The 27,300-nt window shown below is 42.6% G+C and overlaps 1 protein-coding gene across 1 annotated transcript; it reads left to right on the forward strand.

Moving 5' to 3' along the window:
- Positions 1-1,673: 1,673 nt before the first annotated feature.
- MAT2B (methionine adenosyltransferase 2 non-catalytic beta subunit) lies at positions 1,674-15,456 on the forward strand. The gene is made up of 7 exons (XM_016214017.2): positions 1,674-1,883; positions 8,618-8,812; positions 10,610-10,724; positions 10,934-11,086; positions 12,755-12,948; positions 14,040-14,153; positions 14,534-15,456. The coding sequence occupies exons 1-7, from the start codon at positions 1,854-1,856 to the stop codon at positions 14,702-14,704; spliced, it is 972 nt and encodes a 323-aa protein (XP_016069503.1). The 5' UTR covers positions 1,674-1,853; the 3' UTR covers positions 14,705-15,456.
- The last annotated feature ends 11,844 nt before the right edge of the window (positions 15,457-27,300 follow it).

A 27,300-nucleotide genomic window follows, 5' to 3' on the forward strand; every position in this document is an offset into this window, starting at 1 on the left:
GGTTTTGGCTCTGGTCAAGTTCATCTGGTTACAATTGAGTCTGCAAAATACTGTGCTACATTTTAACATTTAGCAAGAATACATTTAGTCAGAACCATCCAGACGTGGAGACCCTTTTCCTATGTAACACTTTATGTGATTATTCTGTGTCTTCACTTTGTGAAGTACTGTTGCCCAGTTTCCCAGTGGGTTTCCCGCGGCCTGTCGCTGTATCCAATTCAACAAAGGCAGGGTTGAATCATATAAGGTCTTTATTGAGAAGGCCAGCCAACCAAGAAGGCAGGGAGCATATGAGCATCCAAAACCTGTCTTTAGGAATGGCCTGAGGGATCAGGTTATATAGGGAAATGGGATAAATTGAGGCTGGGAACAGAATGCAGCTATTGTGCAGCCCTGGAGGTCCGCAGGCTATTGTTCTTGGTCATCTGGTGACGTTTCAATGAGATGATATCTTGATTCCCAGTTGGGCCGGCCTGGCCAGGCCTGTTCAGGGATACACTGTCCACAGCTGCGTCACCTCCTTAATTGTTTAGTCCCGGGCCAACGGGAGTGTATGGGTGCAAGGGCCTAGGAGAAAGGAACTTAAGGAAAAAGAAACTTAAATCCTTGCTCACTTAAGTGTATGTGTTCTACAGTTTTATAAGTAATATAATTATATTTCAAATTAATTCAGGTGCTCAATCTCTGGACATTATAAGTGCTCCTATAAGTATCTGTTCAAAACTATGTCCATTTTTAAAATGATTTTTAAAAAAATATTGAATTATAGTTCTTTAAATATTCTGAATATTAGTTCTTTGAAGACCATTTTCCCAGTCTGTGCCTTTCTTATTCATTTTTAAAAATATTATCTTTTCATGAACAGAAACTTTTTAAATTGAATTTTAATTTATCAATTTTTAAAAATTGTAAGTTCTTCATTGCTCATAGACTCTCTGCATGCCACATAGAGTTTACATGTGCTATGTATGTACTTTAAGTGGGTAGAGTGTAAAGAGTTAAGTGATGTTTTTAGGTCTAGCTGAATGGCAGTTTTGTTGTTAAATTGTTAAAGAATCATAATCCCGAGCAGTGGCTCAAAATTTAATTGCACATATACATCACCCTTGAAAGTTAAAAATAAGATCACTCTACTCCACTCCTTCAGAATGATTGTTTCATTTGTTCCCTGGCGCAGGCAGGTTTAGGAATCACAGATCTAGCCATCTTTAATGTGTGGCCAAACTTAGGGCTCGCCTCTTTTCCACTCTCTCAAACAAAGGGCAGGAAAAGATTAATGGAAATGACCTGTTGCATTTTAATCTCTGCTTGCTGTTACCACGTGCCTTTTACCGACCTTTGAAATAGTTTATTAAAAAGCACTGGGGGGAAAGCAATGGAAAACTTTGCTAAATAAATTCTTCTGTAATGAGGCATAACAAAATATTTCAGAACAGGAAATCAGTTGCGTGGTCTGCGTGCTTTCCAACCGCCGACTCTTGCTTTTCTTCTGCAAGAGAAAATTGCAACAAGTCTTCACAGGGAGGTTTTGTTGCTGTTGTTTCTTCTAAAAAAAAGAAGTTGGTTCTCCTAATGGTTTTGCTAATGGCCCTTCACTAGTCCGGCGATTAAGCAGGAAACTTCTCATTGGGTATTTTCAAGACTGCCACGGGGAATCAGCTGCCAGTTTACTGCAAGGTTGAAAACTGCACGAGGTTCTGGGATTGGCATCAAAATGCTAATTTAAAAGGTGGAGCGGAGCTGCGGCTCACGTTTTCCCGGCCCGCGCTCCCTGCTGGAAGAACAAAGACGCGGCCGGAGGCGGCGGCGGCTGAAACTCACCCGAATCTGCCTTCCCAGCTCATTCTGGAACCATGCCCGAAATGCCCGGGAACATGGAACAGGTAAGGGCTTAGCGGTCCAGGGAAGGAGGCATTCTGGAGCTAAGAGTTGCTTGAAAAGCATCTGGGTGCACGACCGCTGAAAGCCGAAATGAAAGGGTGTCACTCATTTCTTTAAAACATAGAACCTTGGGACGCGAAGGAATAAACTAACTTTAATTCTTGACCCTGTATGAAGTTCCCAGTAAGTCTCATGAGCTGACAAACGTGCAATGCAGCAGAGCGGGTTCCTGCAGCGGCACAGGCGAAGGTTCTGCGTAGAGGAGGCTTTTGCCTACAGGGCACCCCCGCCTTTCTTTGTCTCGGCGTGAACCGACCCCGCTAACGTAACTTGCAGCTCCAGGCTGCCGTCGTTCCATTCCTAGGCTTGGCCCCAGCACGGACTGGGACAGTGCCTGTAGAACGGCGGCGTTTTCATGCGCACAGAAACTTTCCTCTTTAAAGAGAGTGATGAAAAACCACACACACACGTGCCCCTAAAACGATGCCACGGTTTTCCTGCAAGTATCCAACCAGATGCACAAACGCAGGCAGGACGCTTTTGCTGCCCCTCGCTCCAGGCAAGGCTTCCCTGGGAATGCAAGCTCGCGGCATGTGCTCGTCCTAAACTCCTCTTCACATTGAATACTTAATTACTTTTTCGTGGGTTAGATCGCAACACGCGTTGCAACTAGAGACTTTGTAAAAACTCTCCAGCTTTTGAGAATGAAGAGGATCTGGAATCTTCTCCCCCATCCCCCTGCAGCCACCCCCGTTACTTTGTTGCCTGCAGATCCGGCAGGGTCGGGGTTGGGGCAGTGCTCTCAAGGACCCTAAATACAGGCTAAGCTGACGAGCAGGAACAGTCCGGGTTTACACAGAAATCGATAAAAGGAAGGGCCTCACTCGGGTTCTCTTCCGTTACTGTTCCAAAGACACTCTACAGACTAGGAAATGAGTTCTTGGTGGGGGGTGGGGGTGGGTAGGAAAGTCACAGGACTTTTGCGAAAGGCTGCTTAGGTTCTAAAGCAAAAAGGATTTCGGAAATAGGACTGCGGTTTCGAAGGGAAAGTAACTTGATTTGTCACGTAAAAAAAGCGTGAAACTGGGGCTTGAGCATGACTCTGTCCCCTTGGTTCCTTCTTGAACTTTTGGCCCTACTTTTTTTGTTTCTTTTCCAATTGCAGTTTACGTTCAATATTTTGTATTAGTTTCAGGTTGATGCTTATGCACTGCGCACAAGTCTGCCAACTTGAAGTTGCAGGCGATCCAATTCAATCCTGCCCTAGTCAAAAAAAAAAAAAGGGAAAAAAGTACATAAAATAACTCTCTCAAAAAACATAACTTGGACTCACTGCTTAAGGCCAAGGCCTTTGTTTTGTGTGTCCCTTTAAGAGTTGGCGCGTGGGCAGAAAGCTCCTCCGGCGCGCCCGCCCCCTTTCTGGGGCTTGGGCGCAGCGTGGCCAATGAACGGGCGCGGCCTTGGCAGCGGAAGCCGGAAGCGGTAGGCAGGCCACCGGACCTCGGGGAGGCGGGCCGAGGGCACCGGAGCGGCAGCTGCGGGGCTGCGGCGCTGCGGCTGGCGCGGTCCTGGGCGGGAGGAAGCGGCGGTCGCCGACGCGGCGCGAGGACGGCCGGCATGGTGGGGCGGGAGAAGGAGCTGTCCGTCCACTTCGTTCCCGGGAGCTGCCAGCTGGTGGAGGTGAAGCAGGCGTCCCGGGGGTCTCGGGGCAGCGGGTGGCAGCGGTGGTTTTTCCGGGCGCATCCTCCCGCTCGGCCGCTCGGCGCCGCCTCCTCGGCCCGGAGGACCCGGCGGCGCCTCGGGGTTTGTTTACGTCGCGCACACCCGCCCCGGGTGCCCTCGCAGCCTCGGCGCTCGGAGACCGGGTTTCACTTTTGCGTCTCCTCGCCCCTCTCGGGAGTGAAGAGGGCTGTTCGGGGCCGTCTCGGTTTTTGCTTCGCTTTTCCTTAGTTTCTCTTGCATCCTTTGTGCCCGCCCCTCGGTCTTGCCCGTTGGTGTCTCTTAGGCAGAAGGGGAAGGGTGGCTTTTCAGGAATAGTAAACAGCGTCCAGACGCGGTGTGTGCATCGCGGTCGTCATCCCTGGAAGGTTGATTTGGCTCCACGCTGCAGATGAGGAGATTGAGGCTTCGAGGCCATGCCTGTGGTCCACGTTCATCAAGTGCATGTTAGAAGCGGTGTTTGGGGCTTTAAAGGCGCTACACAGGTTGCGGGAAGAAAGGTGGTCCCAGCGTTTGGGACCACCGCCCTCGCCCACCTTCTGTCTGTCCTCGTCCAGGCTGCCCGGCACTCACCCACCAGTCTACAGAATATACCCAGCCCTGGGGGTCAGAAGGCTGGTCGTGCCCAGACCACCGTGTCTTCTGGATAGAAGCGGGGATAGAGGAGACGGCAGTTTGGGGGAATGCAAAGTTTTAATGCCTCCAAAAATGTGGCATGTTGGTGTTTTCATGTTACTTTGGGATGGGATTGGGGGGACTAAGTTAGGATAGATGGGCTATTTATTTATTTTTTATTTATTTACTTTTAAACATATCTTTATTGATTTCAGAGAGAGGAAAGGAGGGGGGAGGGAGAGAGAGAAACATCGATGATGAGAGAGTCATTGATCGGCTGCCTAACCCACAACCTGGGCATGTGCCCTGACCGGGAATCGAACCCCGATCGCCTGGGTCCTAGGTGGATGCTCGCCCGCTGAGCCACGCCCGCTGGGCCAGATGGGGTCGTTAAAGCACTGTATTGTTCCTGTGTGGCCCAGACAGTGCTGAGTAACTGCTACCTGTTGTCAGTTTACGTTTATGTATATGTATGTGCGTGTATAAAGCGGCTTCCACAGTAGGAGTCCAGTAGACTAACGTAAGTGGGGGTTTCCCTCCTTAGAAATGGTACGTCCAGCCCGGCCGGCGTGGCTCAGCGGCTGAGCGTCCACCTAGGACCCAGGAGATCGGGGTTCGATTCCCGGTCAGGGCACAGGCCGGGCTGCGGGCTCGACCCCCAGCAGGGGGCGCGCAGGAGGCGGCTGATCCGCGACTCTCATCATTGATGTTTCTCTCCCTCTCTCTCCCTCTTCTCCCTTCGTCTCTCTGAGATCAATAAAAATATATCTAAAAAATGGTGCCTCCAAAAGCGTGGGACATATTTGCTGTTCTCAAAACCGGTAGAATGAAAACTCACTCATGAGAAGGAGGACTGGCTTACAGTTTGTCTTAGAGAAGCAGGCTAGTGGTCTCTGTGAATAACACTGGCTGGGGTGTGCACTAGGGTAACAGGAGTCAGACCGAGGTCAGCTAAGGAGTCATGGGATCTTTAAAAGTTTCCTACAGCCCAGGAATGTCTCAGAGATCTGCCTTGAGGGGAAATTTTTCGAAGATCAATTAAAGAAATGAATTCAAAACTTTGCTAAATTTAAGACATTCTAAAAATTGCAAAGTATTGTTATGTTTACCACTAAAGCTGAAGAAGAACCCTCTTTAGGTATTAGTGATTTTTCACCTATTTCTAAGATACTTTTAATGCAAGTGTGCTAAGTTAGAAATCTGTCACCGGGTACTGTTTTGGGTCATTCTGAGAGAGCCATTTATTCTTCTTTACAACTTGGTACTATTTGATTAGATAGCATAAGAGTGGTAGTTCTACATTTATTTATGTATGTTTAATTTTTCAAGAATTTTCCTTCGTATCTGTAAATCTGGTCATCTGATGTCATTGAATTCTGTACATCTAAGGGTTTATACAGTAAGAAATAAATAGGTTCAGAGTAACTTAAAGTGACATTTGATATAATTTACCCATAAAGTAATAAAAATTGAGGAAGTAGACTTTGAGGCACACAAAATGTTTTCAGCTCTTGATTGTGGTTTTGATGAACTAGACAGCTTTTTATTCTTTCATTTTGAGTTCCTCAGGGTTTCAGGACATGCTTGTGTTTTGCAGGACTAAATTTATAGTGTTAACAGTCCAAAGTAATTTTCAGAGGAATATTTATTTTCTTTTAAAAAGAAAAAATCAAAATAATATGCTTTCTAAAGCTTTAGGTAGAGTTCTGTTTATGTATAGAAACTGAAATAGAAGTTATTTTTGGTTGACATCTTTTAATTTCAGAATGATGCATATTTTATTTGCCAACCACCAAATAAACTTATAATCCAATGGAAAAATCTTGTTTTGGCCCCTGTACTGGTGACAGAAGGTGCTCATTAAGTCTCTAGAGAGACTGTGGAAAGAGTAAAACTTATTTTAAGTGAATTCACTCTCTTCAGACCCCTTTGTGGTAAGGATAATATGGAAAAGGTCAGGATTGTAGAACTATAAAGCTGTAACAGCCTTAGCCATCTTTCCAAATGCCTCCTTTTACCAATGAGGAAATAGATCAACAGAGATGGAGTAACTTCTCAATGGCACAGTTCTTGGCAGAGCAGATAAAATTTAATCATCACGAAACCAAGTATAAGTACAAAGGATTGCGACAAAACTCAGTATGTATTTGGCTGGACCATGGAAGCAAGAAGACCCAAGTTCTGGTTTTAACTGGACAAAACCTTTAACATCTCTAGGCTTTAGATTCCTCACTTTGGATGTATATCTGCCCTGCCTAGCAAAGCTGTTTGTATGATCAAAAGGCCTGATTATGATCAGGTCTGATGTAGGTTTATATGACAGTTGATGGTTTTCAGATATAAGATTGTGCAGAATCATTTCTGTTTCAGAAAGTGCTAAGCATAACGTATTCCCTAAAGAGCCTTGCTGTCCTTGTAACAGTACTCTTACTTCATGAAGTCTAAGATGCTCTTGATTATAAAAGATAATCTGGGCTCTTACTTGAAGATGCACTGAAAAGCAGAAAACACAGCCAAACTATGACACATTTATAAGATCCATGTCTTTTATCCATGTAACAGATGTGTTACAATAAGGGGAAAGTTTAGTCAGTGAAAGATTCAGAAATCATAATTTACTGTTTAGTAACCTTTGTGGATTGTGTAATGCTTGCTCTTTGACTTTCTCTAATTTTCCTTTTTAAGGGGGAAAGATGTTGCTTCTAGAAAGATAGTTGGCAATTTTTTGGCTTGTTTGAATTAGAGGAAATTATCTTTAGAAAAGCCTTGGGCTTCCCTGGAGTTCAGGATTACACTTCTCAAAGTGCAGTTCCCAGGTCACCATCAGCAGCACCTTGGAATTTGTTAGAAACGCAAATGGTCAGGCCCTACTCCAGATCCCCTGGGTCTGAAAGCCTTCCAGAGGGCAGTCCGCACTCGGAAGCCGAGAACACTGACCTACGAACTCCCTCCTGCTGCTTCTAGAGGGAAGCAAAAAGTGAGAAACTCGGAAGAAACCAAACCATAGCTCTTTCATAGTGTTTTCCAGGGATGTTTATAGTACTTAGCCCGTGTAAATTGTTTTCAGATTGTATCTCTACTAGACTTGGCAAGTTTTCTCTTTATAATTCAATCTTTGTAGAGCTGTTTTCTTGCCAAATGTAAAGAAAATATTTTGCTGGCTGAAAACCTTGTTTTCATAGATAAATGGGCTTTGAGCCAAGTTTTGCAACCACCTACATGAATTTTCCTTCTACTTTAAAAATGCTATGAAATTGGTTGAACCAAGGACAATATCTTTAAGAATTTACCTTTATACTGTCCCTATCAGACCTTTCATTTCAGGTTTTTCCTATGATGGAAATCCCTGATTTTTGGTAGCCTTTTTCTTCTTTTAATGTTTTTATTTTTTTAATATATAGTCTGCTGGTTATTCAGCTGAACTGAGAGCTAAGGGAAGGTCTTTGGTTATTATTGTATGCATCTTTAAAGGTTTGACAACTCAGGATTAGGGGACTATAACAGCATTTGGAAATAAGTCTTCAAGATGATGAAGTTTAATAAAACTTCTGTTTCTGACTTAATTCAAGATTTTGGAAGATAATTTGCTGTTGCCTGTCGTGATATTATTTCCTAAATAGTAGTTCCTTTTAATTTTTATGTGTAAGGGATTTTTTTCATTTTCACAGCTGCAACACATATCCGTTTAGAATGTTTTTTTTTTTAATTTTTTTATTCTTTATATCTGTGTTTATTAGTTTAACTGGTCTATGTAGGTAAATTTAGAGTTTTAATTCAAGAACATTTACCAGTCTGGTTAAACTTAGAAAGGATATTAGTGCCATAAGGATCAAATTTGTTTTTCCTTCACATAAATCCCTGTGGACTGTGAATTCTCTCGCTCGGACCTATCAAAATATGCTACATCAGTGAGACTTGAAAGAAAACTTGGGATTAAAAACTGGAGACCGAAAATGTCACCTTGTAAACACTGGTGGAATAAAGGCCAAATATTTAATCAGGTCATAAAATAAGTAAGCGTAACCCTAATCGTGGACTTTATAAACTGAAGAACATAATTAAAGTTGCAGTTGATTACTCATTTGGACATCACTGATCATAGAATTAAGATTTTTTATTATTAACATAGGCAATCACAGTCTTTTTGACCAGCTGATTCCTTGCGGTGTCATCTTAGGTGGTTTTTTGTTTTTTTTCCTTTGGTAAGATTATGAAAACTTTCTTAAGTGATGCAGTTATCAATACAGTTTGATCTTTGTTCTGACTTAAGAATTGGCTTATGGATAAAGGACACAAAGCAGAACGCTTAGAGGAAGTGTTTGGTGAATGATCACCTTGACTAATTTTGTTGAGAGAATTTTTTCAAAGCAAATAATCCCTTTTCTTCCCCTTCACCTTTTAGGAGGAAGTTAACGTCCCCAGTAGGCGGGTCCTGGTTACTGGTGCCACTGGGCTTCTTGGCAGAGCTGTGTACAAAGAATTTCAGCAGAATAACTGGCATGCCGTTGGCTGTGGTTTTAGAAGAGCAAGACCAAAGTTTGAGCATGTTAACCTGTTGGATTCTAATGCTGTTCATCAAATCATTTGTGATTTTCAGGTATGGTTTAGTCTGTTTATTTTAACAAATGTGAACCATATTAAGAATCATCTGGATGACATGGAAAATGTTGCTTTGAAGGAAGTTACTCAGGCTCTAGCCTAGTAAGCAACAATATGGAGTACTTTTTTTTTTTTTTTTTTTTTTTTAGCATGGCAGAGTATATGCAATCATTACAAAATGAGTAGCCTCAGACACAGGTGGACAAAAGACAGAATATGAAACATTTTATAAAAAGTTTATGTTTCTGTCCAGCCGTCATGGCTCAGTGGTTGAGCATCGACCTATGATCCAGGAAATCGAGGTTCAGTTCCCCATCAGGGCACATGCCCGGGTTGTGGGCTTGATTCCCCCCCAGCAGGTATGTGCAGGAGGCACTCAATCAATTGCTGTCTCGTCATTGATGTTTCTCTCTCTCCCCACTCTCCCTTCCTCTCTGAAATCAATTTAAAAAAAACCTTATGTTTCTGAAGTACCACTCACTATGCAGTTGTTTTTTAAATACTGTCTATAAACCTTATAGTACTGCAAAATAGACAGTATTTCCATTTTAGAGGTTACAAAGGCTCAGAAAGGTTAAATAACTTGTTGGCCATGGTCACAGTAAAGTTATAGAAAAATTTGGCTTCTGTTCTACCTCTAATCAAATCGAGAGTTTAAGTTTTTTCCAAGTAACAACTGCATTAGAATCTTTTGGGAAACTTGTTCTTAGGCCTCTGTCCCAGAGATTTTAATTCAGCAAGTCAGTTAGGGGACCCAGGGCTCTACCTTTTAAGGAGCACCCCAGATTGTGCACATTGAAGTCTGAAAACAACTAAGATGGTGCTTGCTCAAGCAGTTGTTGAGAGGGAGGGAGTTTGATATGTGGGGAGGCCAGCCCTGTCTATCAGTGGCTTTCCCAGATCTTAGTTTTGGCTCAGCTCCTCTGGGAAATAGGTGCCCCTTCTCAGCAAAGGACCCTCTGCATTCCTCTATCTTGACGCCTGTCACATGATAGTGAAAGTCTCTTTACATAGCTGTCTTTTCCACTAGATGATGAAATCCTGCTCCTCGCACAGTGCATAGCATATAGGTGGTGTACTAAATGCTCACCTGGGAATATAATGTTTCTAGGTAGTTGATTTTCTTTAAATGAATGATCTAAGAGATTTGAACTTTTGAATTTGATCTGTAGTGGATATTCCTCTCCCTTTAACATAGATCTATTAATATTTAGGTCATATTACTTACACAAATGATAGCTTTCTTCTCCCATCCAAGTTAGGGGATGAAGCTCCATTTGATTTAGAAATATAGTTGTCGATACAGATGTTTTTCTGATTTTTGCCTAGGGATTGCTGAATTGCTCTTTCCTTTTCAGAGCCTATATATATTTATTTTTTAATCTTTACCCGAGGATATGATTTTTATTGATTCCAGAGAGAGAAGAATGGAGGGAGGAGGGAAGGAGGGAGACAGAGAGAAACATCTATGTGAGAGAGAAACATCAATCCAGTCCGTTGTCCCCCAACCGGAAATCGAACCCATAACCTGGGTATGTGCCCCAACAGGGAATCTAGCTGGAGACCCTTTGGTGATGGGACGATGCTCGACCAGCTGACCCACACTGACCAGGGCGCCTACATGTATTTTTAAGGAAGTTCGAACCTTGAAAAAGGGAAGTATGACAAACACAATGATTCTATAGTTGAAGGAATGTTAACTTAACATTTTTCTTTGAATTAAATTATTGTTGGAAGGCTGTAGTTCCTCTGTTTTATTCCTTTTTTGGTTTAAAAATCAATGCTTAACTTCTAGCCCCATGTCATAGTACATTGTGCAGCAGAGAGAAGGCCAGATGTTGTAGAAAATCAGCCAGATGCTGCTGTTCAGCTTAATGTGGATGCTTCTGGGAATTTAGCAAAGGAAGCAGGTAATAATGACTTCATAAAATCTTTATAAAGTATTAAATTGCTGAATGTGTAAAGATGAAAGTTTTCTAGATTGCTTTTGCTTGTAAAAGATTTGTTTTTATATATGATACTTATAAAAATATCACATATATATATGCTGTTAAAAATTCCAGTGAAGCGTAATATATTCATATATTAATTTAATAGATTGTTTTTTGTTTTTTTGTAGCTGCAATTGGAGCATTTCTAATCTATATTAGCTCAGATTACGTTTTTGATGGAACAAATCCTCCATATAGAGAGGAAGATATACCAAGTCCCCTAAATCTGTATGGCAAAACAAAATTAGAAGGAGAGAAGGCTGTCCTGGACAACAATTTAGGTAAGGCACAGCAGTCTCTTTAGCCCCGGGTTTGTCTCGAGCATTCCTTTTTGTATATGATGTGTGTGTGTGTTTAATTTAAAAAATAAACCAAAGAACATATCACTGGAGAAAAATTGGAGAATACAGTTAATAAAAAAGAAAAATAAGAATTTTAGAAATCTTGAAGAATTTGTGAATGCTTCCAGACTTTTTCCAGTATCGCTGTATACATAAATATCATTGTGTATAGCAAACAAATCATATATATAGTACAAATTTTTGTAATCCGATTTCCAAAAATAGGCCAGTATAATTTCTCTTAGATTGAAGTCTTGTGTTATTTTGTGGCTTCTCTTTTCTCCTGTGTGTTTCTGTATACATACATACATATATGCACGTACATGTGCTGATTATAAAAGGTACACATCCTGCTTGAAAACAGTTTTTTTAAGTTTGAGATTGTAAGGAGTGGAGGTTCTCTTCTGCTACCTCAGAAAGAAGCACCGACTGCGGTTATGTGTGCATGCACTTTCTGCGGACTTTTAAAATGTGTACATGTTTTGTAATCTGTGCCCCCCCCCCCACGTACTTGGGATTTCAGTACAGATGGAGCTGTCACTTGGATATCTCTTTCCTATCAATGACTACATAGTACTTGATTGAATAATCCCTGCACTGAAACTACTGCCTTAGATTGTACTATGTCTTGGAGGAGCACCCCCTAGTATTAGATACTGATAGACATTTTATAGGGCTTTTGTTTTTTTTTAATATGCTTTTACTGACTTTAGAGAGAGGAATGGAGAGAGAGAGTCATCGATCGGCTGCCTCCTGCGCGCAGCCTGGGCATGTACCCTGACAGGAATCGAATCGCCATCTCCTGGATTATAGGCCGATGCTCAACCCCTGAGCCATTCCGGCTGGGCCATGTCTTTTGGGTGTGTTTTTTTCGTGTTGTAAATTATCCTGCAGAAATTATCCTTTAATTACATACCCATGTATGGTTGTCTAATAAGTTTAATTTCATTAAACTGTTTGATTTTTTTCAGTTAAAGTGTCAATTACCTAGTCTGTTGTAACCCTTCATTGGGAACCAACATAAAATCTAAATACTTCATAATTCTTTAATCAGTGGTTTCAAGAGTTATGTGGTAAATACTGACATACCCTTTATATAGATTTACCAATTGTTAATGTTTTGCCACATCTGTTTGTGCATATAATTTTTTTTCTGTACTTATTAAGAATTAGTTGCATTTTACTCAAATACTTCACCGTGTATCTTCTAACAAGGATATTCTTTACATCATCACAATGCAGTTATCGCACTCAGGAAATTTAAAATTACTGTCATATAATACACAGTCTGTATAGGAATTTCCCCAGTTGTCCCAATAATCTCCTTTATTGCATTTTATTTTTTAATCTAGGATCCAATCAAGGATCACTCATTGCATTTAGTTGTCATGATCAGTTTTATTTTTAATGATCATAATAATGAAGAAATTATGCGTAAAAATACCCCAAATGAGAGAACACATTTGTTAAATGGGCATCATTACAGGTAAGCTGTGTCATTTTGGTCTGTTGCAAGTTTTCTGGTATATTGTTTAAATCCACATACTTTCATCTTACTCAAGACTTAGGAACCAGTCAGCTTTAAAATATTACCTGCTTCATCCCTAGGAGCTGCTGTTTTGAGAATTCCCATTCTGTATGGAGACGTGGAAAAGCTGGAGGAAAGCTCTGTGACTGTTATGTTTGATAAAGTGCAGTTCAGCAACAAGTCGGCCAACATGGACCACTGGCAGCAGAGGTTCCCCACGCATGTCAAAGACGTGGCCTCCGTGTGCCGTCAGCTAGCAGAGAAGAGAATGCTGGTGAGAATCTTGGGAAGGAAGATTTTCTAACTTCTGCCTTAGTAAAAATCCTGTTCATGAGTGGAAGCTCAAGTGCTTTATTTCAATTTTTTATTTTTATGATTTTTCAGTTACAGTTTACATTCAGTACTATTTTGTATTAGTTTCAGGTGTACAGCATAGTGGTTAGACAATGATACACTTTACAAAGTGTTCCCCCCAATATTTCCAGGACCCATCTGGCACCATGCATAGTTACTACAATATTATTGACACTGTTTCCTATGCTGTACTTTATAAAGTGCTTTTTTAAAACTGTAAGGAGACCAAGCACAAATAGTTTACAGGTAGACAGTAGGCTAAATTTGCGAATTAAAGAGATATCATACTCTTGTGTTTGCATTTATTTTTCAAATACTGCAGACCCCATCTGTCATTTTTTTATTGCAAGATGGTTGAAAACTTGTAGTTGTTCTTTGGGTAACAAAGTAATCTGCTGATATCTTTTAAGAAATTACTTTGTTGGAGATCTATGTAATATTGAAGTCTCTACATGGGAATTTACAATTTCAGCCACTTTGGGAGTTAATTTTAAATATTTGAAAATGTTGGAGCTAACTAGAATATTTATAAAAAGAGAACAGACTGATATATTTTAGAGTATTACTAATAGTATGATATACTTTTTTTAACACAAAATTTTGTATATATCTTAAATATGTACTGTGACAGTATTTAAGGATGTTACAACTAATGCGCTCATCTTGAAAAGTGGTTCTGTTAAGCTTTGTTTTTAGTCTCTTAGAATAATTAGAAATACTTATTATTTTGGACTGTGTTTCCATAATAACCTGTAATCATTTTGGGGATTCCCAGTAAATAAAATAGTCATTTATATTTTTATTTAAAAAAATAATTCTCAAGGCTAAGTTCTAGAAATTGCTTTTCATGTTAGCTGGGGATACATTTGATTTTAGCTATCTTATGGAGAGCATTCCAGAAAGGAGAGATGTGTTTTAATTCCCGGGCCTTTCGATGACCTTTCTTGTCAAAGCTACCATTCCACTCAACTCAAAAGTTGAAACTATTTTGAATTTTTGTGTCCTTGTAAGGATCCATCAATTAAGGGAACTTTTCACTGGTCTGGCAATGAACAGATGACCAAGTATGAGATGGCGTGCGCAATCGCAGATGCCTTCAACCTCCCCAGCAGCCACTTACGGCCAGTAAGTACATGGCATTGAAGCCTCGCTTTCCGAAATTCCACAACCATTACTGTAGTATGTATTATGTGCATCATTGATAACATTTCCTGTTGCTTTGGAAGTATCGGTAACTTCATTTTCCCATATTGATCACAGTGATCTTCGCTTGTATGTTGAAAGTATATATCGTTACTTTTCTCTAATTATTATATAAAGGAGCCTATCAATATTGGTGCCATTTATAGAGTAAGTACTGTCTGGATTGTGGCAGCTTTTTTCTTCTTAATTTTCCTGGGATCAAATCAGATTTGCACTGAAGGCAAAGTGAAGTAGAGAATATAAAACCACCACATGTAGTCTTTCATGTATTTTTGATGTTTTGTTTTTATTTTTCTTTAAAGATAACTGACAGTCCTGTCTTAGGAGCCCAACGTCCAAGAAATGCTCAGCTTGATTGCTCCAAATTGGAGACCTTGGGCATTGGCCAGCGAACACCATTTCGAATTGGAATCAAAGAATCACTCTGGCCCTTCCTCATTGATAAGAGATGGAGGCAAACAGTCTTTCACTAGTGTATGTGTTGTCTTTTTTTTTTTAAACAATAGAGTATGTGGCACTTTTTAAAGGACGTCGTTTTGTATGAGTGCTCTTTAATTGTGACGTATGACCTTTCAGGTAAACGATGCTCTTGCACTAGTGAAATCGTGTAAAGAAACAGGTCAATAATGCCTTGCTTGACGAAATGATGTTTCTTTTATCATTTTGTTTGTTCTGGCTTAATCTGCTGTTCGAGTATCGTAGATTATGATTCTTCAGTATTTGTGAGCTGGGATGAAACATCTGCTGTAGACTTCTTTGTTTTGGGGCGGGGGATGACATGCATTGTTCGTTCCTCTAAACCTCTGCATTTTCAGGACTGTTGCAGCTGTTGTGTTGACCCTTTTGTGTTTTAAAGTGTGAAATAGTATGAAAATCATTGCCGTTCATTATTTGCTCTGCTTGAGCCCAGATCAAAATGTTTGAAGGAAGAAACTTTATTTTTGCAACATGAGTATAGTTCTTATGCTTGAGGCATTTTCACATGTTATGTATATTGGAACTCGTGCAGCTAGCTCAGTGCCTCCTGCTTCTGTAGCGGTGTATGGTGAACACTTGAGAGCAAATGTGTGTATGTGTCTGCATTTTTAAATATATATAAAACTGTCGTTTTCACTCCATGTCACTAAGTGATATTTCATATGTGTGGTTATACTAATAATAATGGGCCTTGTAAGTCTTTTGACCATTCACGAATAATAATAAATACGTACTGCTGGCATGGTAATGCTTAGTTTTCTTGTATTTACTTTTTTTTTTTTAAGTGTAAGGACCAACCATATAAACTCATTATTTTGTTGCGTTACTTTTTAAAAAAAATAAATATATTTTTTTTGATTTCAGAGAGAGGAAGGGAGAGGGAGAGAGAGATAGAAACATCAATGATGAGAGAGTCATTGATTGGTTGCCTCCCACATACCACCTGCTGGGGATCGAGCTCACAAACTGGGCAGTTGGCCCGACAGGGAATCGAACAGTCTGACCGCTTGGTTCATGGACCAATGCTCAACCACTGAGCCACTCCGTCCAGGCTGTTACTTTGATTTTTAAAAATTACATTCTTACCATGTAACATCCTGTGCATACAAGAGAATATAATATATTAAAATACATATTAAGATACAAAACAGGACCCACCACTTGAGATCTAGAATGTTACATATACTGTATCTACTGTGTCAGCTGGTTGTTTCTCAACTAAAGAAAAGAATCTTGTTACGTATTTACAGAGTGTTCCTCCTAAAGAATGCAGAGTGTCTGAATGTATTCTCAATACTAAGTAACACCCAGGTGACCTTAGCCTGACAATATCTCTGTTCCTTAGGAAGGAAGTGGTAAGGTGGAGTGACTCGTATGACGTGGCTTTGGATCTGGGTTCAGGGCAAACCCTGGTTTCAGACTTTCCGATTTCACTCCTGGAGTGTTCTTTCCCTAGGTTATAATCTTTATTTTCTCGTTGGGAAAAAGTCCTGGTTTACTTAGAATTTGGGGTTTAGAGAAGATCAGATTGGGGTGATTTGGTTAAAGCAGCAATTCCCAAACCATGCTCTCTATGTTTTATCTTTAACTAGGGAACCATTAACTGATTGATGCTGAGCCCTAACCTGGGCCCACTGATAGGATTTCTGGGCTCAGTGCTTCTAATTTAGGTTTAAATGTGTGTGGGTTTTTTTGTTTGTTTTTAAGCTCATTTCCTGTAGTACACAATTCAGATATTCAGAGTTAGAAAAATGTTTCTCATTCTCGTCGTCCAGCCACCGACTTTTCCAGCTGTGGGAGACACCCGCGTAGGTGAGATCCTGGTGCGTTTCCGGAGGTGCCGTGCGCATGTAAGACTGCAGTCTCACAGCCCGTGTGTGTGTTCATGCTCGCCCCCCCTCCTTCATTTACACGCGGTGGCGTAATACACACTTTCCTGCACTTTATTACAGTTTTCATTTAATATGTCTTGGAATTTGTTTATATTAGTTATAAGGAAACGCCATGTCCTTACAGGAAAATTGCCATAACAGCATAGGGAGTGCCCACATTCCCTTTCCAGATTGCCCAGTAGTCAACATTTAGCCACATTTATCATTTTCTCTTTCTCTCTATATACACACACAAGGGAGTAGATGCGTTTTCCTGAACCATTTGAGAGCAAGTTGCAGCCATGGTGCCAAATCACCCACTTGATAGTATACATAAACTTAATGTTTTCTAAAAATAAGAATGCACTTGCCTGTAACCCTGTAATATAACCGTCAAAGCCAACTAGTTAACTTTGATACAATATAATCATCTAATCCACAGGCCCTACTCACATTTCATCAGTTACCCCATAATGTCCTTTATAAGTCTGTCCAATCCAGGATTACTTGTGGCATTCGTTACCATCTTGCTTTAGCTTCAGTCTGGAACTGTCCCTCAGTCTGATATTTTTGACGTCTGTATCTATAAGACACCGTAAATTCACACTGATACCTCCAATTCCGGTCTTGCTCCACAGGGTTTATTTTACCTTCCCTCTTTCCGTGTTTGTAGCTCCTTGACTCATTTGTTCATGTCATCAATAACAAACATTCTTTTGATCACACCAGGGTCCCCCCTGCGCCTTCATCACCCAGGCCTCCCCGAGCCAGTTGAGCATTCCTGAGCCCTGGGCCATGGCCCTGATGTCAAACTTCACCTGTTTGACCTTTCAGTATAAATCCTTGACTTGTTCATTGCTGTCTCTTCCCCATTATCGTTTCCATTCAACTTCATGGATATTGTACCTTGTAATCTGATTGTGGCAGGCTGAGTAATGCCCCCCCCAACATGCCCATGTCCTAATCTCCAGATCTGTGAGGGATGCTTTCAATGGTAAAAGGGACTTTGCAATTGAGAATCATGAGGTGAGATTTTCCTGTTGGGTTCAGCGTAGTCACAGGATCCTTTTAAGAGGGAGGCAGGGGAGTAGGTAAGTAGTAGATATGATCACGGAAGCAAGGGGTTGGAGTGATGCAAGGAAGAGGTCACAAGCCAAAGAATGTAGGCAGCCTCCAGGTACTAAACACAGCGAGGAAACATTCACCCCGAGGGCCTCTGGAAGCAGCAGGACCCTGCCAACAAGTTGGTTTTGGCCCAGTGAAACCCATTTCAGACTGAAAGATGATAAACTTGTGTTGTTTAAGTCACCAAGTTTGTGGTGATACGTTACATTAGCAGTACACCGGTTCTCTGATCTTCATTTATTTTTTTAGCTCTTTATCTTTTTACTCTACATTCTGGGAGATTGCCTTAATTTTTTTTTTTTTTTTTTAAATTTTTTTTATTGATTTGAGAGAGGGAGAGAAACATCACTTTGTTGTTCCACTTATTTATGCGTTCATTGGTTGTTCTTGTATGTGCCCTGACCCAGCATCAAAAACCCTCAACCTTGGTGTATCTGGACAATGCTCCAGCCAACTGAGCTACCCGGCCAGGATGCCTTAACTTCTAAAAAAATTTACCCAATTCTTCACAATTATTCTTTTTTTGTTATCTGAGTTTTCAAGAACTTTTCTTGGTTCTCGCAATGTTTCCTTTTTTTTAGAAAGAAAAAAATACCAGCATCATATTTTATGCATGTATTTTATTTCTCTGAAATATCAGTGCTAGGTGATAGTTTAGTTTTGTTTTTCTTTTAGTATTTGCTTTTTAGTTTTAAGATACCTGTTTCCTCCACACTGCTTTGAATTGTTTGTTCGTGCTTGGTCTGTTTTGTTTTCTTTAGGGGCTTTGCCAAGCCATCCGGTAATTCTCCGCTGTCTGATCCTGATTGAGAGTGAGACATAAAAGGCTGGTTGGGATTGCTGAGTATTCGTGCAGGAGGGCTGCCCGTATGTTGTAGGGTGCTTAACCACATCCTTGGCCTCTACTCACTAGACACCAGCCACACTCCTCCAGTCTTGACAATCAAGCGTGTTTCCAGACACAACCAAATATCCCCCGGGAACATGGTCATTGCAGCTGAGAGCAGCTCTTCTAGGACAGTGTGAGCGGAACTCCCACTGTCGTCATGTCTAGGATTTTCAGGTCAGATTTCTCAGGAAAGGGTCTTCCAGTCCCTGCTCGGAGGGATCGGGAGGCTGGATGAGAGAAGCAGCCTGAGGTCTGTACTGTTTGGGAAGCTGTGTAGGGGAGGAGATTGCTAAGCACATCAGCACCTCCTGTTGCCTTGAAGCGGTCGTGAGAGGCTGGAGGTAAGACGGGGCGGAAGGGCAGGAGCCTCCCGGGGCTGGCAGCACTGGGCACCCGGGCTTCTCCCTCACCACCCTCTTCCTACTCAGGTAGAATTCTTACTGCTGATGGAGAGAGCCATTGTCGGGACCAGGTTTGCCCTTCACGTAACAGGCCTTCTTACGTAGGGGTGTGCGACTCGGCTCGTGCAGGCCCCGCGCGAGCGATTTCGGATTCCTTGCTGGGTTATGTGAGAGTTCCCACGCAGTCACAGGTCCTGCGTTAGCATTCGGCTTCCGCACGTTCACTTACCTCCGTTTCCCTCCTCGACCTGCCCATCTCACCCAGCCCCCTTCGGATCCAGAAACCCTCTGCGTAAGTCCCCCCAAGGGATAGAAGTCCAGTAATCTGGAGGTGTTGGGGCGGGGACCTGGGACCCAGTTTCACTCATTGCTCTGCACTCTTTCCCTTCCCTTCCGCCCAAGATTTAGAGGTACATGGTCTGACACGTTTCAGGATTTTCAGCGTAAATTCTTTTGTTTCTCTGTGCTCCCAGCCATTGCCTGCAAGTCAGCCTTTTGGGGCTGGTTAACTCCGTTATCCTCAGTCCCCTTTCCTCTCCAGCTTCCGGAATCTTATTACTGTGGTCTCCTTTCCAGGTCTCCCTGTTCTTATTACTGTGTCTTTTAAAAAATATTTTCCACTGGGGTTTTGGGAGGAAATAAAACCTGTATTCCAACTACCATCTTAAAATGGAACATCATACTTTTAAGGATTTTTTTTTTGTTGTTAATATGTTCTTACTGATTTTTAGAGAGAGAGGAAGAGAGGGATAGACGGATAGAAACATTGATTAGAGGCAATCATCAATCGGCTGCCTCCTGCACACCCCCTTCTGGGGCTCGAGCCTGAAACCCAGGCATGTGCCCTGAACAGGAATCCAACCTTGACCTCCTGGTTCCTGGGCCGACACTCGACCACTGAGCCACACCAGTTGGGCTTTCATGGATTTTTATAGTACTTTATGAGCGGATCACTCCGTGTCCTGTAGTTCGGCATCTTCTGTCGTGGGTTTTTCGGTCTCCAGGCACACTGGAGTTGCTACTCATACGTCTTCAGGAAAGTTAATTAACTACAACTGGAACATGAGTGTCTTAGATAAGGTCGTCCTCGACTATGAATGAAGTACCAGATTAACCACTTTGTTTTGGGCTGTTAATATTGCCTGGGTTTCACCTGGGAAAAGTGACACTGTCATTAGGCACGGCTCTCCTACTGTTTTCGAGCGTCACTTAGTTAAAAAGATCTAAATATTTCTTGAACTCCTGGGGACATCTTATTACAGGCTGCCAAGGTTAAGTTTTAAAATTGAGAACAGTCAATTCTCTGATTCTGCCTGGAGCAATTCGCAGGAGACGATTGAGGGTCAGCGGGCATATTAACATTGTTGGTCTAACAGAGAGCTAATAATTTGTATCCTTTGCCTAATGCCCCAATCAGTGCTCTTACGTTAATAATGTCAGCTTCCTGAAAGGACATTCGGATCCTTTATGTTTTCCATTTGTGAGATATAATTTAATTTGATGTACTAAGCAGTATTTGAATTTCCATGGCCTAGGATGGTGCTGACTAAATATAAATGAGAAAATCAATATTAAATGTCTTACACAGGGTGTTCCCCCAAAAAATGTATACTCACTTTGAGTGATTATAAAGTCAGTGTTTGTTAACCTATGGTTCATCTACAGAAACTTTTTTTTGTCTGTGCCTGTTTTCAAACTGATAACCGTTCTGGTCCAGGCACTGCTGATAACATGAACCAATGGAATCGCAAACATCAAGAATCATTTCAGTAGGTATTTGTGTGCCCTCAATTCAGCTACCATATCCGGTTTTGTACTGTAAACTTTATATTTTATGTATCCCCATAAAAAAGAGTATTGGCACTTTAAGATAAATTTTCTTTGTTCAGCCCGGCCAGTGTGGCTCAGCGGTTGAGCGTTGACCTGTTATCTGGGAGATTGCAATTCGATTCCCCGTCAGGCACATGCCTGGGTTGTTGGCTCGATCCCCAGCAGGGGGCGTGCAGGAGGCAGCCGATCAGTGACTCTCACTGATGTTTCTCTCTCTCCCTCTCCCTTCCTCTCTCTGAAAATCAATAAAGACATATAAATTTTTTTTTTCTTTGTTCAAAGCTTAGTCTGGCTTCACCCATTTCAAATCAGTTAAACCTTAAAAGGAGTGAAAATTAAGTGAGTTATCAGCTGTTAAGGTGTATATACATTTTTTTGGGATACCCTTTATTTGGGCATGTCAAGGATGGCCTGGGTGCCAAAACAGGGCATTTCACTACAGGCAGTGTATTCATTTTCCATGAGGCTTTAACAAACTACCACCACCATAGGGGCTTAAACAATTGCCATGTGTCATCTTACAGTTCTGTTGGTGACATGTCTGGCATGGGACTCATTCCGCTAAAATCAAGGTGTCTCCAGGCCGCATTCCTTCCTGGAGGCACTAGGAAAGAATACAGTTCCTGCTCACTTGGTTGGGTTGGTAGAGTTCCGCTCCCTGCGTCTGTGGGAATGAGGTCCCCGTTTTCTTGCTGTTTATAAGCCGAGGGCTGTTTCCAGCTTCTACAGGTCAGCACATTCCTTGTGTTGTGGCCTCTTCATCTTGGAAGCCAGCCTGCCCTGGCTGGTGCAGCTCAGTTGGTTGAAGGTCGTCCCGTGCATTGAAAGGTCGCCAGGTTGGTTCTCAGTCAGGTCCCGTACCCAGGCTGCGGGTTTGATCCCCAGTTAGGGGTGCATAAGGGAGGCAACTGATCAGTGTGTCTCTCCCTCTCTCTCTGAAATCAATCAAAGCATATTAAACAACAACAAAAAGCCAGCTTGAGCAGTTTGAGTCCTCAAGCCCAATCTACCAACCCCTCTGTCTCACGTCTTTCTCACCACAGCCGGGAAAGCTTCAGTTTTAAGGACACATGATTAGATTGGGGGCCCCAGAGAATCAGGGAGAACCTCCCCTTCTCAAGGTCCGTCATCTTAATCACATCTAGAGTCTGTTTTTCCATATAAGGTTCTGGGGTTCAGGGTGTGGACATCTGTGGGTGAGCATAATCCCGCCTGCCATGTAAATTAGGTGCAGTTCATTCTGTAACTAAAAAAATGAAATTATTTAGAATTGGCAGCTTAAAACTCAAGGTAAAAAAACATTCCATCATTTCCTTAAATCCGCTAGTGGGGATAGCAGCAACACAACCAGCCTTTGACAGTTCTCCACCCCAAATCTGGTTTTATTTTTACTTTCATCTTGGTTTAATCCTTGGTTAAGATTCTTCAGAATACCAAAGGTTGTATTTTATTCTTTTGTAAATATGGACTGCATCTACCCCCAAACGACAGCCATCCCAGTGGGGCAGATAAAAATGGGACTTTTTCTTCCTGCTATCCTCAGACATTGTCATTTAAATGGAAACCAAATTAAAACGGAGATGCTGAAGAGTTTCAAGAGGCAAGTGTTGCCTTTCTGTGCTCTCTCTTACCCAGAAACTTCAGCGTGATCCTAAGACAGACTGGCACTATTGTCTGCTGTCTTTTGTCCTACTCCGAAAAGCAGTTGATTATTTTGGAAGGGCTTCAAAAGCAATTAAGAAAATCCCTTATGTCAAGTTACAGTTCAGACAGGACAAATTAGATGTATGGGGAAATGTCCTGATAAAGTACTCGAGAAATAATGAGTCTGTGTACAATTTGTAATTGCTCCTGCAAAAATTTACAACATAAAGGAGTCTGTTAACCTGAGACTGGAAGCTCTGAGATGTATTTTTTTTCTCCATTACCAATGCAAATGCCTTATGAAATTGAGCCCAGAGCATTTTTAAATGTCCAAAATGTAATTCGAAACATTGCTTATTACATTTCTGTCTGGGCTCTCCAGTGCCTCGCAAGCTGCTTGGTAAATGCTGATTTTTACGCCAGCAGGTCTGCGATGGAGAAACGGCCGATTTGGCCCCCCAGCGTGGAGCGGGGCCTAGAGGCAGCTGCACCGGAAAGCGGGGCGAGGGGCAGCCCCGGTGCCACGAAAGGGTGGTGAGGGGCGGCGCTGGAAAAGGCCATGTTAGTTGCTAAGTGCCCGTGAGATCGTTGCATTTGGTTTCTTCTTTATGAACTGACAGATGATCTTCAACCTGCAGAACCCCAGCCCTGTGACCCCAGAACAACGCGAGCTCCAACGGTGACCAGAACGAGTTGGTGGGGACGGGAGTTGGTGGCGTGAGTGTTGGTGGCTGGGGATACTCAGTCACAAATAGGTACCGTTTAGATAGAGGACTCTCATCACAATGCTGGGAAATTCAGATGCAATTTCCTTCCCTATGAACCGCTGTTCCCCTCCGAGTGAAATGATTTCAACGCCTCCAAACTGCTTGGATTTTTATCCCCAATAAAATAAAATTTACCCTAACTTTTGAGGTCTGGGTGTACCTGTTGCTACTTTTCCCTCCTGTGATAAGGGAGTTATTCTAGGGTTATCTTAATATTTATAGGCCACTTTTTTGTTTGCGAAGGCTCTGAAGGTCTCTTAACTGTGAACCGTTACCAAATAACCTCGGGCTCATTTTTCATCTTGATCCAAATCCCACGGAAGCAGACCAATCGTGAAGCTCCCTGAAAAGTTGCCGGGAGCCCCAGGCTCAGCCCAGCTGTGGAGCGTGAACTGTTGGGTCTGTGCTGCTGGAAACCGAGGAACCGAGCCGCGGGGACCGACGCTCGTTTAGGAATCAAAGTTGCTGCTTTGTTTCCGGGAGCCTTTGCCTGAGCCGAAGAAAGCAGATTAGATTCCTCACAGGAGTTGAGATCGTATAGACTTTGCTGTTTCATGCGATTCCTTTTGAGATGGTTCAATACAGTGATGTCATTTGTCTTGAAAGAATACTTGCCAACGAAGCCAACGAAAAACAGACGTTGGGGGGTCCCGGTCCCCAGGACGCCTCTGATCCTGGTTCCTAGGTCTGCCTGCACTAATGTCCTATTCCACTTTCACGCATCCACGCTCGCCCTTGGCGAGCTTTCCCCCACTCGCACCCTCGAGTATCACCGCGGGTCCGTACGCCAAAGCCTCCCCACTATTTCTCTCCCCTCGATCGGCCTTCTGGTTGACAATTTGATCACATTCCTTTCTAGCTCTTGTCAACGAGTGTGTGTCCCGATGCTCTCCAAAGTCAGCATTTGACATAATAAGAATGCTTATCACTAAGTGCATTTTTTAAATCCTTACCAGGGGATATTTTTTCCATTGCTTTACAGAGAGAGCTGAAGGGAGAGATGGAGAAAGAGACATCAATGTGAGAGAGACACACCAATTGGTTGCCTTCCGCATCCACCTCGACCCCAGGGATGGAGCCTGCAACCCAGGACCCTTCAGTCCGCAGGCAGACGCTCTAACCACTGAGCCAAACCCGTCAGGGCACTAAGTACATTTCTAGGTGCCTGACCTGGATAACTCCATTTATGCTCAAAATAGCTATTCTTGTGCTCTTATTACAGGTGGAGAAATGGAGACACGGTGGCGATAAGCATGTCATGTGTCTTCCAGTTGGCACGTGGTGGAGTTGGGGTTCGTCCGGCCCAGAGCACTCCCTGCTCACCTCTGCTTCTCACAGACTCTCGTAGTGGGGCGAACATGAGCTTCAGGCCAGACAGACCTGGGTTTGAGTGCAGAGCCTGACACTTCACTGGCTGCTACACCTTGGGCATAGGAAGGCCCTTCTCTGAGCTTTAGTGTCCTGTGCAGTAAAATTGGAATATTTGTGTTAAGAGAGCTGAGACAACCCCCATCAAAGTTCATGGCTGTAGTAGGTGCTTGAGAAAATAAAAAAGGTTGGCTAACCCTTTCCCTCACTGTCCTCTCCTCAACTGCATAACTCGCCAATGAAATGAGATGATGTCTGTATGTTGATGGGGAGTGGGGTTTAATCTGTTCCCCCTCACGAATGAGGTAACTTCAGACATCCTGACATTTCAGACTGGCAGACTTTTCGACACTTCAGTCCACCTAGGCCAGGACTGTACCTCCTCTGAGGTTGTACCAAGTCACACGTTCTTGGGTGTACTTGCTTTTAATGTGGAACTTTTGGGGAGGTTTTTTGGTGTGTTTTTTTTAATCCTTACACAAGGATATTTTTTTCCATTGCTTTTTAGAGAGAGTGGAAGGGGGGGAGGGAGGGAGAGAGAGAAACATCTATGTGAGAGAGACACATCGATTGGTTGCCTCCTGCTGCACCAGGACCGGGGCCAGGGATGGAGCCTACAAACAAGGTACATGCCCGTGGCCGGAATCGAACCCAGGACCCTTCAGTCCACAGGCCGACGCTTAACCACTGAGCCAAGCTGGCCAGGGCTACTGAGAAACTTCTGTATTTCACCATACATGTGCTCATTGATACGATATTCAGGAAACGTTTCGAATAGAGAAAGGGAGCACAGAGGCAACCACCTGCTTGTGGGTTTGTGTCATATCACGAGGAGCTGGCGGGCCGGGCCGATGCTCCAAGCGCGGCAATGCCCCTTGGCAAATGCCCCGGCAGCCGTGGGCATAGTCCCCGGCCGTGGGCCAGCTGTTCTAACGGCACACTCTGGTGGGAGGCACCTCCTCCAAGCTGGACGCTCTCTGGGAGCCACGCGGGCTGTTCATTTTCCAGTGGCAGCTATAGCCACAGCCGGCTGTGTGCAAGGCTGGCCCACAGGATCGCACGACCAGGCAGTCGCTTTCCCCGACAAAGTGGGAAGTTTTTTCTTTTCCGTTACACTTATCACAATAGCAGGTGCGTGCGCAGGCCTCTGCCAGGTTTCGGTTACACTGTGTACGCGAGAGTGAGATAAGGCATGAAAAGGCCTCCGCGCACTTCCTCTCATAAGCCCTCATTATTTTCGTCTTCAGTTTGGGCGGATCTTTCTCCCTCTCCCCCTTTCTCTGCTTGGCTTTGCCATGTGTAAATCTGAGCATGTGAACCCACAGCCGTTTGCTGAGTATCTGTTATGCGTAATTTCCTGTGCACATGGGGAATATTGAGAAGAATAAAGCATGATTCTTGCCCTAAAGGATCTTGAAATCTATTCAAGAGCTAAGAATTAAACACGTAAAATTGCGACACCAACATTAATATTTTTAGGACAGCTATTTGCTGTCTACCAATTATTTAGGTATCCTTCCAGAGATAATCTGTGCATATATTAAGCATATGTTTACATACACACCCCTATTTAAAAGCTCAGTTAAAAGCATGCTGTACAGACTTGTATGTTCCTTGATTTTTTCCACTGGAACTATATTTTTGGAGGTCATTTCATAGCTGCACATCTGTCTGCTGCACTAGTTATATAGGTGTTTCATTGTGTCCCATTATTTGGAAACCATTTTCTTTTATCACCACCTTATTGTTTTAACACCAGACAGGTATGTGGAACTTGTCATCTTAGTCTTAGGTTTAAATGAATTTTTAAAAGTCTGCTTTTAATGGACACATATTTTAGGAGTTTGGAGCATCACGGAAATGAGTGTATGTCTTTTCTCTGCAACTGTTTTAAAGGGGGTAACATGAGTTTGGGTTTACATCCTGGCTCGTTTGTTTTAAAAACCAGCCTTATTAAGCTGAAGTCATATCAACATAACAGGCAAATGCTGTAAAAGTGTTAGGCTCTGAGCATGGAGGGGTTGTTGGAGTGATTTTTAATCAAGTGGTGCCCTCATGTGTCACCAGTAACAGTAGATGTCATCCCTGCCCCATTGCTCCACTCACATTTGAAACTGGGCCTTTGGCTTCCTCACTCTAAGTTTTTGTTTTTTAAAATTTTATTTATTTATTTATGGTAAGAACATTTAGCATGGGAGCTACCCTCTTAATTTAAAAAAATTTTATCTTTATTGTTGAAAGTATTATAGATGTCCCCCTTTTTCCCCCCATCGACCCCCTCCTTCCCGGTCCCACCCCCTCCCCAGGCCTTCACCACACTATTGTCTGTGTCCATGGGTTATGACTAATGCATATAAGTTCTTTGATTAACCCCCCACCTCCACCCCTTTTCCCCTCTGAGATCCCTCAGTCTGTTCCATGCTTCAGTGTCTCTGGATCTATTTTGTTCATCAGTTTATTTTCATTAGATTCCACATATGAGGGAGATCATACGATAACTTGTCTTTCTCTGACTTATCTCACTTAAAATAATCCCCAGGTCCCTCCACGTTGTCTCAAAGGATAAGAGATCCTTCTTTTTTACAGCTGCATAGTACTTCGTGGTGTAAATGTCCCACAGCTTTTTATCCACTCACCTACTGATGGGCACTTGGGCTGTTTCCAGATCTTAGCTGTTGTAAATTGCGCTGCTATGGA

Source organism: Miniopterus natalensis, chromosome 4 (genome assembly GCF_054644295.1).
Source record: "Miniopterus natalensis isolate mMinNat1 chromosome 4, mMinNat1.hap1, whole genome shotgun sequence".
Classification (NCBI taxonomy): Eukaryota; Metazoa; Chordata; class Mammalia; order Chiroptera; family Miniopteridae; genus Miniopterus; species Miniopterus natalensis.